The 13,076-nt window shown below is 37.1% G+C and overlaps 1 protein-coding gene across 3 annotated transcripts in view; it reads right to left on the bottom strand.

Moving 5' to 3' along the window:
- Positions 1-13,076, bottom strand: part of VPS13A (vacuolar protein sorting 13 homolog A) — a 253,920-nt gene that overhangs the window by 105,763 nt on the left and 135,081 nt on the right. For all 3 annotated transcript variants that reach the window (XR_010659536.1, XM_065908329.1, XM_065908328.1), the window contains exon 35: positions 1,829-1,976. Coding sequence is in view for 2 of the 3 variants with exons in the window: in XM_065908329.1 (XP_065764401.1) it covers positions 1,829-1,976 (148 nt within the window). In the remaining variant the exon portion in view is untranslated. The remainder of the gene's footprint in view (positions 1-1,828; positions 1,977-13,076) is intronic.

Genomic DNA, 13,076 nt, shown 5'->3' with positions numbered 1-13,076 from the left:
TATATAAAATGTTATGTTTATACTATATTATAGTCTGCTTCCCTGGTGGCTCAGAGGTTAAAGCATCTGCCTGCAATGTGGGAGACCTGGGTTCGGAAGATCCCCTGGAGAAGGAAATGGCAATCCACTTCAGTATTCTTGCCTGGGAAATCCCATGGATGGAGGAGCCTGGTGGCCAACGGTCCACGGGGTCGGAAAGAGTCAGACATGACTGAATGATTTCACTTCACTTCACTTCATAGTAATGCAGTAGCATTATGTTTTTAAAACATATATATCTTAATTAAAAACTACTTTTGTTAGAAAAATGGCACCCAGATAGACTTTCTTGACTCAGGGTTGCCACAAACCTTAAATTTGTAAAAAATGCAATGTCTGAGAAACACAATAAAAATGAAGTGCAATAAAATGAGCTGTACCTGAATGGGTATATAGTAAACTTTGAGTCACTGGAAATCTAAACATTGTTTTCACATTTGGATGATGGTTTGACCATATATGGAATCCTAACTTCAAAATTATTTTCCTTAGAAATATATTTTCCAACATTACCCCACTGTCTTTTATCCTCCATCAATCCCATCCCATTCAGTTTCAATCATGATGACTCTGATTCTAGTCACTTTTTTTTCTAAGCCCTAACAGGCAGCCTGGTATTCTTCAATATTATTTCTGTTGTTCTGACATTTCACAAAAATGTGTTTGCATGGAGAGTATTCAATGAGCTTGAAACTGGGTAGATTCTCTATATCCAAGAATTTGTTTCAATATTTACTTAGTTCTATAGAGTTCTCTTCTAGGAACTCTTTCTTATCTTAGGAAGGCAGAAGGTAGTGATGGTAGGATTCAGTTCTTATACTCCTAGAATTCTGTTTTTATGAATTAGAGTTAGTTTTCTGTTCACATTCTCTTTTGTTTCTTCAATTATTTTTGTCTCATTCAAGAAACACTATTCTGTTTATCTTGCCTGCTTTTATGCTTGGGTTCTAATGATTTTCTTTATATCTGACTATTAATATTTAACTATAAAGTACTGGGTTGGTTATTCTAGCTAGTAAGAATGATGATTCCTATAATGTTATAAATAAATGTAAGGCTGTTTCTTTGCTGGGATTCTGACTGGAAAAGACGTGCAATATGTCAGGCCTTGGTAAGTGGGGATCTTGTAAACTAGTAGATTTCAGTTTGAGGTAGGGAGACTTGGGGTTCCCCCAAAATGCCAGAATGAGAAGTATTTATTCTAGTGAAGCAAAATAATCCAGTAGTTCTAATTAACCCAATTTCTTTATGTGTTGGTATTGAACTTAGGCCTTAGTTAGGTGTCTACATAATAAATTAAATCCAACATTGGATGCATCCTTCTACTGAGTTACGATTCCCTCTGCTCTATTTTATCCATGTATCTTCTAAATATTTTCTGGAATCCATCACTAACGATCATCCTCTTTTGAGACTGCTAATATTTTGATACTTCTAATATTAATATGAAATATTCCATCGGAACATATGCTTCACTAGGAACAAGGGAGAAGAGAAAGGATGAGGAGAAAAATTGAAAACTGAAAAATAGAAACTTATAGGGGAGTTAGGATAACAAGAAAAAAATACATACTATGGAATTTTGTCACAAGAATTAGAAATTTGATTCAAGGAAGGAAAATCAACAGAATGACTAATTAACACATAAATCAGAACTACTTGAGTAAGATTAGCTAAATAGAAAAGGTTTATAAATCTTATTTTACCCAAACCTACAAAATTAGGGAGAAGGAAAGGAAGGAGAGAAGGAGAGGAGGAGGAGGGGGACTAATTTAAGGTCAAGACATACCTGCTGAATGGTGTGAAGCAGCAGTAGCACCACTGGTAACGCTGGACTGATCTTTGGTTACTTCAGGTGAAGCACCATCATCTTCATACCATATGTTGCCATATAATGTTTTAAAAATGGTTGTTATATCTTCTTGACTAAGAATGAACTGTTAAAAAAAAAATAAGATTTGACCATTTCAACATTACTACCTCATGTAGTGAAAAATTTTTATACAAGAAAAACTGTTTCATTTCAAACCCCTGCAAAACCAACTTTTAACACATTAGATAATTCTATTAACTGAATGTTTCACTTTCTAAATGACCACGTATTCTTAAAGTACCCTGTGAAATACAGAACTAAATTAAATGCCAGTATCAATACCAGAAGCTATGAACGATAAACTTTGTTATGAATGCAGCAATTAGCCTACTAGTTTTAAGCCCTTAAAATAAACTTTCATCTTTAAGTATCCATGTAGTTACTCTATATATTTTTGGTTAGTAAGCCCCTCAATTGACAAATATGGAATAATAAAAAATAATAAATTCAGAACACTTCCTAACACCATACACAAAATTAAATTGAAAATGGATTAAAGATTTAAATATAAGGCCAGAAACTATAAAGCTCTTAGAGGAAAACACAGGCATTGCACACTTCAGCATACTAACAGCAAGATTCTCTTTGTCCCACTTCCTACAGTAATGGAAATAAAACAAAAATAAACAAATGGGACTTAAGCAAGCTTAAAGGCTTTTGCACAGCAAAGGAAACAATAATCAAGATTAAAAGATAACCCTCATCAGTGTTTTATAGTTTTCTATGTACAGGTCTTTTGTTTCTTTAGGTAGATATACTCCTAAGTATTTTATTCTTTTTGTTGCAATGGTGAATGGTATTGTTTCCTTAATTTCTCTTTCTGTTTTCTCATTGTTAGTGTATAGAAATGCAAGGGATTTCTGTGTATTAATTTTATATCCTGCAACTTTACTATATTCGTTGATTAGCTCTAGTAATTTTCTGGTAGAATCTTTAGGGTTTGCTATGTAGAGGATCATGTCATCTGCAAACAGCGAGAGTTTCACTTCTTCTTTTCCTATCTGGATTCCTTTTACTTCTTTTTCTGCTCTGATTGCTGTGGCCAAAACTTCCAAGACTATGTTGAATAGTAGTGGTGAGAGTGGGCACCCCTGTCTTGTTCCTGATTTCAGGGGAAATGCTTTCAATTTTTCACCATTGAGGGTGATGCTTGCTGTGGGTTTGTCATATATAGCTTTTATTATGTTGAGGTATGTTCCCTCTATTCCTGCTTTGGAGAAACATACCGTGTTCATGGATTGGAAGAATCAATATTGTCAAAATGGCTATTCTACCCAAAGCAATCTATAGATTCAATGCAATCCCTATCAAGCTACCAACGGTATTTTTCACAGAACTAGAACAAATAATTTCACAATTTGTATGGAAATACAGAAAACCACGAATAGCCAAAGTAATCTTGAGAAAGAAGAATGGAACTGGAGGAATCACCCTCCCTGACTTCAGACTCTACTACAAAGCCACAGTCATCAAGACAGTATGGTACTGGCACAAAGACAGAAATATAGATCAATGGAACAGAATAGAAAGCCCAGAGATAAATCCACGAACCTATGGACACCTTATCTTTGACAAAGGAGGCAAGGATATACAATGGAAAAAAGACAACCTCTTTAACAAGTGGTGCTGGGAAAACTGGTCAACCACTTGTAAAAGAATGAAACTAGAACACTTTCTAACACCATACACAAAAATAAACTCAAAATGGATTAAAGATCTAAATGTAAGACCAGAAACTATAAAACTCCTAGAGGAGAACATAGGCAAAACACTCTCTGACATAAATCTCAGCAGGATCCTCTATGACCCACCTCCCAGAATATTGGAAATAAAAGCAAAACTAAACAAATGGGACCTAATGAAACTTAAAAGCTTTTGCACTACAAAGGAAACTATAAGTAAGGTGAAAAGACAGCCCTCAGATTGGGAGAAAATAATAGCAAATGAAGAAACAGACAAAGGATTAATCTCAAAAATATACAAGCAACTCCTGCAGCTCAATTCCAGAAAAATAAATGACCCAGTCAAAAAATGGGCCAAAGAACTAAACAGACATTTCTCCAAAGAAGACATACAGATGGCTAACAAACACACGAAAAGATGCTCATCATCACTCATTATTAGAGAAATGCAAATCAAAACCACAATGAGATACCATTACACGCCAGTCAGGATGGCTGCTATCCAAAAGTCTACAAGCAATAAATGCTGGAGAGGGTGTGGAGAAAAGGGAACCCTCTTACACTGTTGGTGGGAATGCAAACTAGTACAGCCACTATGGAAAACAGTGTGGAGATTTCTTAAAAAACTGGAAATAGAACTGCCATATGACCCAGCAATACCACTTCTGGGCATACACACCGAGGAAACCAGATCTGAAAGAGACACGTGCACCCCAATGTTCATCGCAGCACTGTTTATAATAGCCAGGACATGGAAGCAGCCTAGATGCCCATCCGCAGATGAATGGATAAGGAAGCTGTGGTACATATACACCATGGAATATTACTCAGCCGTTAAAAGGAATTCATTTGAATCAGTTCTAATGAGATGGACGAAACTGGAGCCCATTATACAGAGTGAAGTAAGCCAGAAAGATAAAGAACATTATAGCATACTAACACATATATACGGAATTTAGAAAGATGGTAACGATGACCCTATATGCAAAACAGAAAAAGAAACACAGAAGTACAGAACAGACTTTTGAACTCCGTGGGAGAAGGTGAGGGTGGGATGTTTCAAAAGAACAGCATGTATATTATCTATGGTGAATCAGATCACTAGCCCAGGTGGGATGCATGAGACGAGTGCTCAGGCCTGGTGCACTGGGAGGACCCAGGGGAGTCGGGTGGAGAGGGAGGTGGGAGGGGGGATCGGGATGGGGAATACGTGTAACTCAATGGCTGATTCGTGTCAATGTATGACAAAACCCACTGAAATGTTGTGAAGTAATTGGCCTCCAACTAATAAAATAAAATTAAAAAAATAAAAAAAAAAATAATAAAAAAAAATAAAAATAAATAAATAAATAAAAGATAACCCTCAAAATGGGAGAAAATAATTGCAAACAAAACTGACAAAGGATTAATCTCCAGAATATACAAGCAGCTCACACAGGTCAACATCAGGAAAACAAACAACCCAATCAAAAAATGAGTAGATGAACAGACATTTCTCCAAAGAAGACGTTCAAATGGCTATTAATCATATGGAAAGATGCTTAACACCACTCATTATTAGAGATATGCAAGTCAAAACTACAATGAGGTATCACTTCACACCGGTCAGAATGGCCATCATCAAAAACATCTACAAACAATAAATGTTTCACAGGTGTGGAGAAAAGGGAACCCTCTTGCACTGCTGGTGGGAATGTAAATTGATACACCCATTATGGAGAACAGTATGGAGATTCCTTAAAAAACTAAGACTAGAATTATCTCATAACCCAACAATCCCACTACTGGGCATACAGTCTGAGAAAACTATAACTGAAAGAGACACATATATTCCAATGTTTGCTGCAGCACTATTTACCATAGCGAGGACATGGAAGCAACCTAGATGTCCATCAACAGATAAATGGATAACGAAGTTGTGGTACATATACACAAAGGAATATTACTCAGCCATAAAAAGAACACATTTGAGTTAGTCCTAATTAGGTGGATGAACCTAGAGCCTGTTATTCAGTGAAGTGAGTCAGAAAGAGAAAACAAAGATCACATATTAATGCACTTATATGGAATCTATGAAGATGGTGCGGATGACCCTATGTCCAGGGCAGCAATGGAGATGCAGAGATAGAGAACAGACTTGTGGACATGGTAGGGGAAGAAGAGGGTGTGATGAACTGAGAGAGCAGCATGGAAACATACAAATTACCACATGTAAAACAAACAGCTGGAAATTTGGAAAATTGGGAAAAAAAAACAGGTGGAAATCTGCTGTAAGATGCAGGGAGCTCAAATCAGATGCTCTGTGACAACCAGAGGGAAGAGATGGGGTGAGAAGGAAGTCCAAGAGGAGGGAATATGTGTATGCCTACAGCTGATTCATGTTGATGTATGGCAGACTAATACAACACTGTAAAGCAATTACCCGGCAATTAAAATTTTTTTAAATAACACATTTATAAAATTGAAAATATTTTACAATATGTTTTACATGAATTATTTTGGTTGAACCTCACAAAAGTTCTAGATACAAAGAGTATAACCTTGATATTATAAGAAGCTGAGACTTAAATGATTAAGTATCATGCTTAAGTACACTTAACACAACACACTAACTCAAAACTCTACGCTTTGTGAATTCAACATTAAACCACTAGCGTAAGACCTATCTTGAAAGCTGTGACAGTAAATTTTATGTCAACTTGACTGGGTTATAGTATGTAGAGACTGACATATTATTCTAGATGTTGTATATATACATGGTATTGTAGACTATCTACAAATGCTCAGCTCTCTTGTGGGGGGGGGGGGGGCAGATCCACTAGAATGAAATTGAGTCATCCCCTGTCAAGACACCCCAAATAGCAGCTGTTGACTGTGGAGAGACCCACCCACCCCCAGCAAGGGAATGTGAGGGAGGAGACTGTGGTGGGAAATGCCTGTGGAAGAAAGCCAGGCAACCATGGAAGCTAGGCAATACTGCTCAGGCACACATAGAGGGTGGAGCCATCACCATAGCCTTTCTCTCCCCACAAGGCCAGCATCAGCAGCTGATCAATAGAGAGGCTGGCCCATCAAGTGCCTGAACCACTGAACTGAAGAGTAGGACCCCACCCAGGGTATCCTGTAAGTGACTGATGACACAAACTACAGAATAGGACCCCATCCGGGGAGGCCTCATTCTACGTGCCTGATGCCCCAAACAAGGGAGAAGGACTGCAGGCAAGGGAGTCCTCTACGCGCCTGAAGGAGTGGAGCGACAGAGAAAGATTGGCAAAAGACACCTTCTGATGGCCAGCTACCAGAGGCTCGAGAAAAAGACTCTGACAGGGCCACAACCCAACAGCTGAAGCAGTCTGTGTCCCTGGGTCCCCGCGACCCGAGCGGCTGCGCCACCTACACACGCAACTCTCTTTGGCTCAGAGCTGCCACAGGCAAAAAAAAAAGTCTTGCGCCGATGCACACGGGGTCGCTTCGTGTATTGCTCGTGTCCAACACAGGCTGGCCAATACTGGTTGCCATATCCTTCCAGAGCGCTGTATTTCCTGTTGCTCTTGCCACCAATCCCGAGTACCTGGTGCTGCCAGAACCGCTGCAAACTAAGCAGCTGCCCCACCTCTGCACGGGCCCTCCTAGGGGCGAGCCAAGTCCTTCAGGGCAGCCTCACGCGTAAACCCCCGCGGACGACCCACAGGGAGAGGTGGAAATAAAACCACAGCTGAAACCCAGGGGCAGTGCAGCTAAGGAGAACACCCAAAACTTTCCCATCAGCTATGCAAGCTGCAGATTAAATCCACATGATCAACTAGGCAGACTCTGTGTCTATGGAATATATAAAAGGACACTGAGAGCTCCCGCACACACACACAAGTGCACTAGTTCTGACAGCTGTGGACACTGGAGGCAAGGACACACAGGAGCAGGACCAGAGTAGAGTCTGAGCTGCCCCAGAGCAGGTCCAGAGACCAGCACAGTGGTGGGGGGCATCCTAGGGAGGTGAGGTGGACTGTGACTCCCAGCGAGGGAAAGGATCCTGACAGCAGGGACTCAAGGAAAACATTTATTATTCTTATGTTTTGACTTATTCTGTAGTTTCCTTTGGATTTTCTTTCTTCCTTCCGTCCCTCTGTTGTAGTTGTCAGTTTTATTGGTACTATGAAATCTAATTAAGCTCTTGGGATTTTTTTTTTTCCAATCACACTTTTATTGTTGTTATAAACCTCTGCCTCTCCCTTGGGCTTTTGCAGTCCCGTGGAGTTTTTCTTTTTTGCTTTTGCTTTCCTCTTCCTTTTTTTGTTCTTATCTCTTTTACTCAGTTTTCAGTTTTTTAAACCTATCATTTTTTCTACATTTATTCCATTGCTTTGCCTACTGTTCTTTTCCCCTTGCAGTTAATCTTTAATGTATATAAATCTTCATTATCTACTTCTATTTAGCTTTGCGTAACTATTCTTTTGTTCCATTCTTTTCAACACATTTGTTAGTTTAGTTTTTATTGCTTTATTCCCCAACTTGTACTTTGCTTTAGTTTTGTTTTCAGTTTGTGCTTTAGTTAGTTTTGTCCTTAACTGGTAGATATAATTTTTGGTTTCCTTTGTTCAATGGGTCAATTTATTATACATTATTTTTGTTGGACTGTTTTGATTTTGATTATGGGTGTATATGTATATGTCTATATTCCATTATTTTAATTATTATTTGCCTGATTTTGTAACTGCCATTTGTCTGGGATTCATCTTTGGTTTCTCCTTTTAGGGTGTCTGGTTTAATCTCACCTAACACCATAACGAACAACTTGTGGAATCTTTGTTCCTGACCAGAGATCAAGCCCTGAGCCTTTGGAGTGGGAGCACTTGGCTTGAACCCTAGACTACCAGAGAACTAACCCTAAGGAGTATCAAATACTGAGAACTCCCACAAAGGAAACTAATTAAATACAAGACCCGGCATCACCCAGCCACCAGTAGACTCTGTGCAGAATGCCTCATTCAAACAACGAACATTACAAAAATATAAACCCAATTGTCAACAGACAGGATGACCACCTCACTCACCTTGCCCACCAGAGGAAAAACAAAAAACAACATGGCATAAATTTCACCCTATATGAAGCTTATACAAACGACTGCACCAACCTTAGGGGGCAGAAACCAAAAGGGAGAAAGAATTCGACCTTGAAGCCTGAGAAAAAGAGACCTCAAACACAAGAAGTTTAAAAAAAATAATGAAAAGGCAGAGAAATACTACAAAAATGAAGGAACAAACTAGAAACATGAAAGTCCAAATAAATGAACAGGAAATGGGCAAACTACCTAAAAAGCACAATCAAAATGGTGAAAACAGAATGGAGAAAATGCAAGAACCAATTAACAAAGACCTAGAAGAATTAAAGAATAAACAGAAAGAAACAACACAATTACTGAAATTAAAAATACTCTACAAGGAATCAATAGCAGACTATCTGAAGGACAAGAATGAATAAGTAAATTGGAAGATAAAATGGTGGAAAATTACTTCTGAAGAGCAGAATAAAGGAAAAAGAATGAAAAGAACTGAGGAGAGCCTCAAAGACCTCTTGGACTGTATCAAACTGTACCAACATTCAAATCATAGGGGTCCCAGAACAGGAAGAGAAAAAGAAAGGGTATGAGAAAATTTTTCGAAGGATTATAGCTGAAAATTTCCCCAACATGGAAAAGGAAATAGTCAATCAAGTCAAAGAGGTGCAAAGAGTCCCATATAGGATAAACCCAAGGAGAAACACACCAAGAAACATACTAATCAAACTGACAAAGATTAAACACAAAGAAAAATATTAAAAGCAGCAAGGGAAAAGCAACAAGTAACATACAAGAGAAATCCCATTCGTTTAACAGCTGATTTTGCAGCAGAAACTCTGGAGGCTAGAAGGGGATGGCAGGATATATTTAAAGTAAAGAAAGGGAAAAATTCTATAACCAAGATTATTCTACCCGGCAAGGATCTCATTCAAAATTTAAGGAGAAATAAGCTTTTCAGACAAGCAAAAGTTCAGAGAACTCAGTACCACCAAACAAGCTTTACAATAAATGTTAAAGGGACTTATATGGTCAAGAAATAAAAGAAAAGAAAAAGATCTACAAAATCAACCCCAAACAATTAAGAAAATGGCAACAGGAAGATATATGTCAATAATTACTTTAAATGTAAATGGATTAAGTGCTCCAACTGAAAGACACAGACTAGCTGAATGGAAACAAAAACAAGACCCACATATATGCTGTCTACAAGAAACCCACTTCAGACCTAAAGCCACATATAGATGGAAAGTGAGAGGATGGAAAAATATACTCTATGCAAATGGGAAGCAAAAGAAAGCTGGAGTAGCAATCCTCATATCAGACAAAACAGATCTTAAAGAAGATTACAAGAGATGAGGAAGGGCACAAGATAATGATCAAGGGATCAATCCAAGAGGATACATAACAACTGTATATATCTATGCACCCAACACAGAAGCACCTCAATACATAAGACAAACACTAACAGACATAAAAGGAGAAATTGACAGTAACACAATAGTAGTAGGAGACTTTAGCACCCCACTCATACCAATGGACAGATCATCAAAACTGAAAATTAATAAGGAAACACAAGTCTTAAATGATACACTAGGTGAGATGGATCTCACTGATATCTTCAGGACATTCCATTCAAATGCAGAAGCATACACCTTCTTCTCAAGTGCACATGGAACATTCTCCAGGATAGACCACATCTTGGGTCACAAATCAAATCTAAGTTAAGAAAACTGAAATCGTATTAAGCATCTTCCCCGAACACACTTTGAGAATAGATATCAATTATAAGAAAAAAACTGTAAGAAACACAAACACATGGAGATTAAACAACACGTTTCTAAATAACCAATAGGTTACTGAAGATATCAAAAGGGAAATAAAAAAATTTCTAAAACAAATGACAAAGAAAACACGATAACTCAAAACCTATGGGATGCAGCAAAAGCTGTCCTAAGAGGGAAGTTTATAGCAATACAATCCTACCCAAAGACACAAGAAAAACATCGAATAGACAACCTAACTTTACACCTAAAACAATTGGAAAAAGAAGGAAAAAATAATCCAAAAATTAGTAGAAGGAAAGAAATCTTAAAAATCTGAGTAGAAATAAATAAAAAAGAAATTAAAGAAATACTAGTAAAGATTCATAAACCTAAAATCTGGTTCTTTGAGAAGATAAACAAAATTCAGAAATCTTTAGCCAGACTCAGTAAGAAAAAAAGACAGAAGAATCAAATCAACAAAATTAGAAATGAAGAAGGCTTTACAACAGACAATGCAGAATTACAAACAACTATTACAGACTATTATGAACAACTATGTGGCAATAAAATGTATAACCTGGAAGAAATGGACAGATTCTAAGAAAAGTTCAATCTTCCGAGATTGAACCAGGAAGAAATAGACATTATGAACAACCCAATTAGAAGCACTGAAATTGAAACTGTGATCAAAAATATCCCAAAAAACAAAAGCCCAGGACCAGATAGCTTCACAGGAGAATTCTATCAAACACTGGGAGAAGAGCTAATGCCTATCCTTCTAAAACTCCCTCAAAAAAATGCAGAGGAAGAACATTTCCAAACTCATTCTATGAGGCCACCATCACCCTCATACCAAAACCAAAGACATCACAAAAACAGAACTACAGGCTAGTATCACTGATGAACATAGATGGAAAAATCCTCAACAAACTCTTAGCAAACAAAATTCAACAACATATATAAAAAGCTCATACAACATGATCAAGTTGGGTTTATTCCAGGGATGCAAGGATTCTTCAATATACACAAATTAATCAATGTAATACACCATATTAATAAACTGAAAGATAAAAACCATATGATCATCTCAATAGATGCAGAAAAAGCCTTTGACAAATTCAGCACTCATTTACAATTAAAACTCTTCAAAAAATGGGAATAGAAGGAACCTACCTCAACACAGTAAAGGCCATATATGATAAGCCTACACCAAGCATCATTCGCAATGGTGAGAAAATGAAAGCATTCCCCTACGATCAGGAACAGAAAAGGGTGTCTACTTTGACCACTATTATTCAACATAGTTCTGGAAGTCCTAGCTACAGCAATCAGAGAAGAAAAAGAAAAGGAATCCAGATGGGAAAGGAACAAATAAAGCTCTCATTGTTTTCAGATGACATGATACTGTACATAGAAAACCCAAGAGATAGTATCAGAAAATTATGATAGCTAATCAGTGAATTTAGCAAAGTCGCAGGCTACAAAATCAATACACAGAAATCACTTGCATTTCTATATACTAATGATGAAAAATCAGAAAGGGAAATTAAGGAATCAATCCCATTCACCATTGCAACAAAACGAATTAAATATCTAGAAATAAACTTAGCTCAAGAGACAAAAGAAGTGTACACAGAATATTATAAGACACTAATAAAACAAATCAAAGACAACATAAACAGATGGAGAGATATTCCATGTTCCTGGGTAGGAAGAATCAATATTGTGAAAATGACTATAGTACCAAATGCAATCTACAGATTCAATGCGATTCCTATCAAGTTACCAATAACATTTTTCAGAGAACTAGAACAAAAAATTTCATAATTCATAATGAAACACAAAAAGACCTCAAATAGTCAAAGCAGTCTTGAGAAAGAAGAGTGGAGCTGGAGGAATCAACCTTCCTGACTTCAATAATACTACAAAGCTACAGTCATCAAGATACTATGGTACTGGCACAAAACCAGAAATGTAGACCAACGGAACAAGATAGAAAGCCCAGAAATAAACCCATGCACCTATGGGTATCTTATTTTTGACAAACGAGGCAAGAATATAAAAGGGGGTAAAGACAGCCGTTCAATAAATGGTGCTGGGAAACTGCAAAGCTACATGTAAAAAAATGAAATTAGAAAAATTCCTAATGCCATAAACAAAGATAAACTCAAAATGGATTAAAGACCTAAATGTCAGAAGCTACAATATTTTATTGAAAGAGTATAGCTATTGTTGTAACGGGCACGTTTACAAAATAAAGTTAAATAAAAGTTTTAGAACCAAAAAACAAAAAAAAGAATAAAGACCTAAATGTAAGACCAGAAATTACAAAACTCTTAGAGCAAAACACAGGGAGAACACTCAATGACATAAATCAAAGAAAGATCCTCTATGACCCACCCATTAGAGTAATGGAAATAAAAACAAAGTAAACAAGTGGGACCTGATTAAACTTAAAAGCTTTTGCACAGCAAAGGAAACTATAAGCAAGGTAAAACTCAACCCTCAGAATGGGAGAAAATAAAAGCAAATGAAACAACAAATGATTAGCTATCCAAAATATACAAGCAGCTCATACAACTCAATGCTAGAAAAACAAACAACCCAATCAAAAAGTGGCAGAAAGACCTAAAGATACTTTTCTCCAAGGAAGATATACAGA

This window comes from Muntiacus reevesi, chromosome 17 (assembly GCF_963930625.1).
Source record: "Muntiacus reevesi chromosome 17, mMunRee1.1, whole genome shotgun sequence".
In the NCBI taxonomy this organism is placed as follows: Eukaryota; Metazoa; Chordata; class Mammalia; order Artiodactyla; family Cervidae; genus Muntiacus; species Muntiacus reevesi.
The sequence above is the reverse complement of the archived record's forward strand: the minus strand, read 5'-3'. Positions and strand labels throughout refer to the sequence as shown.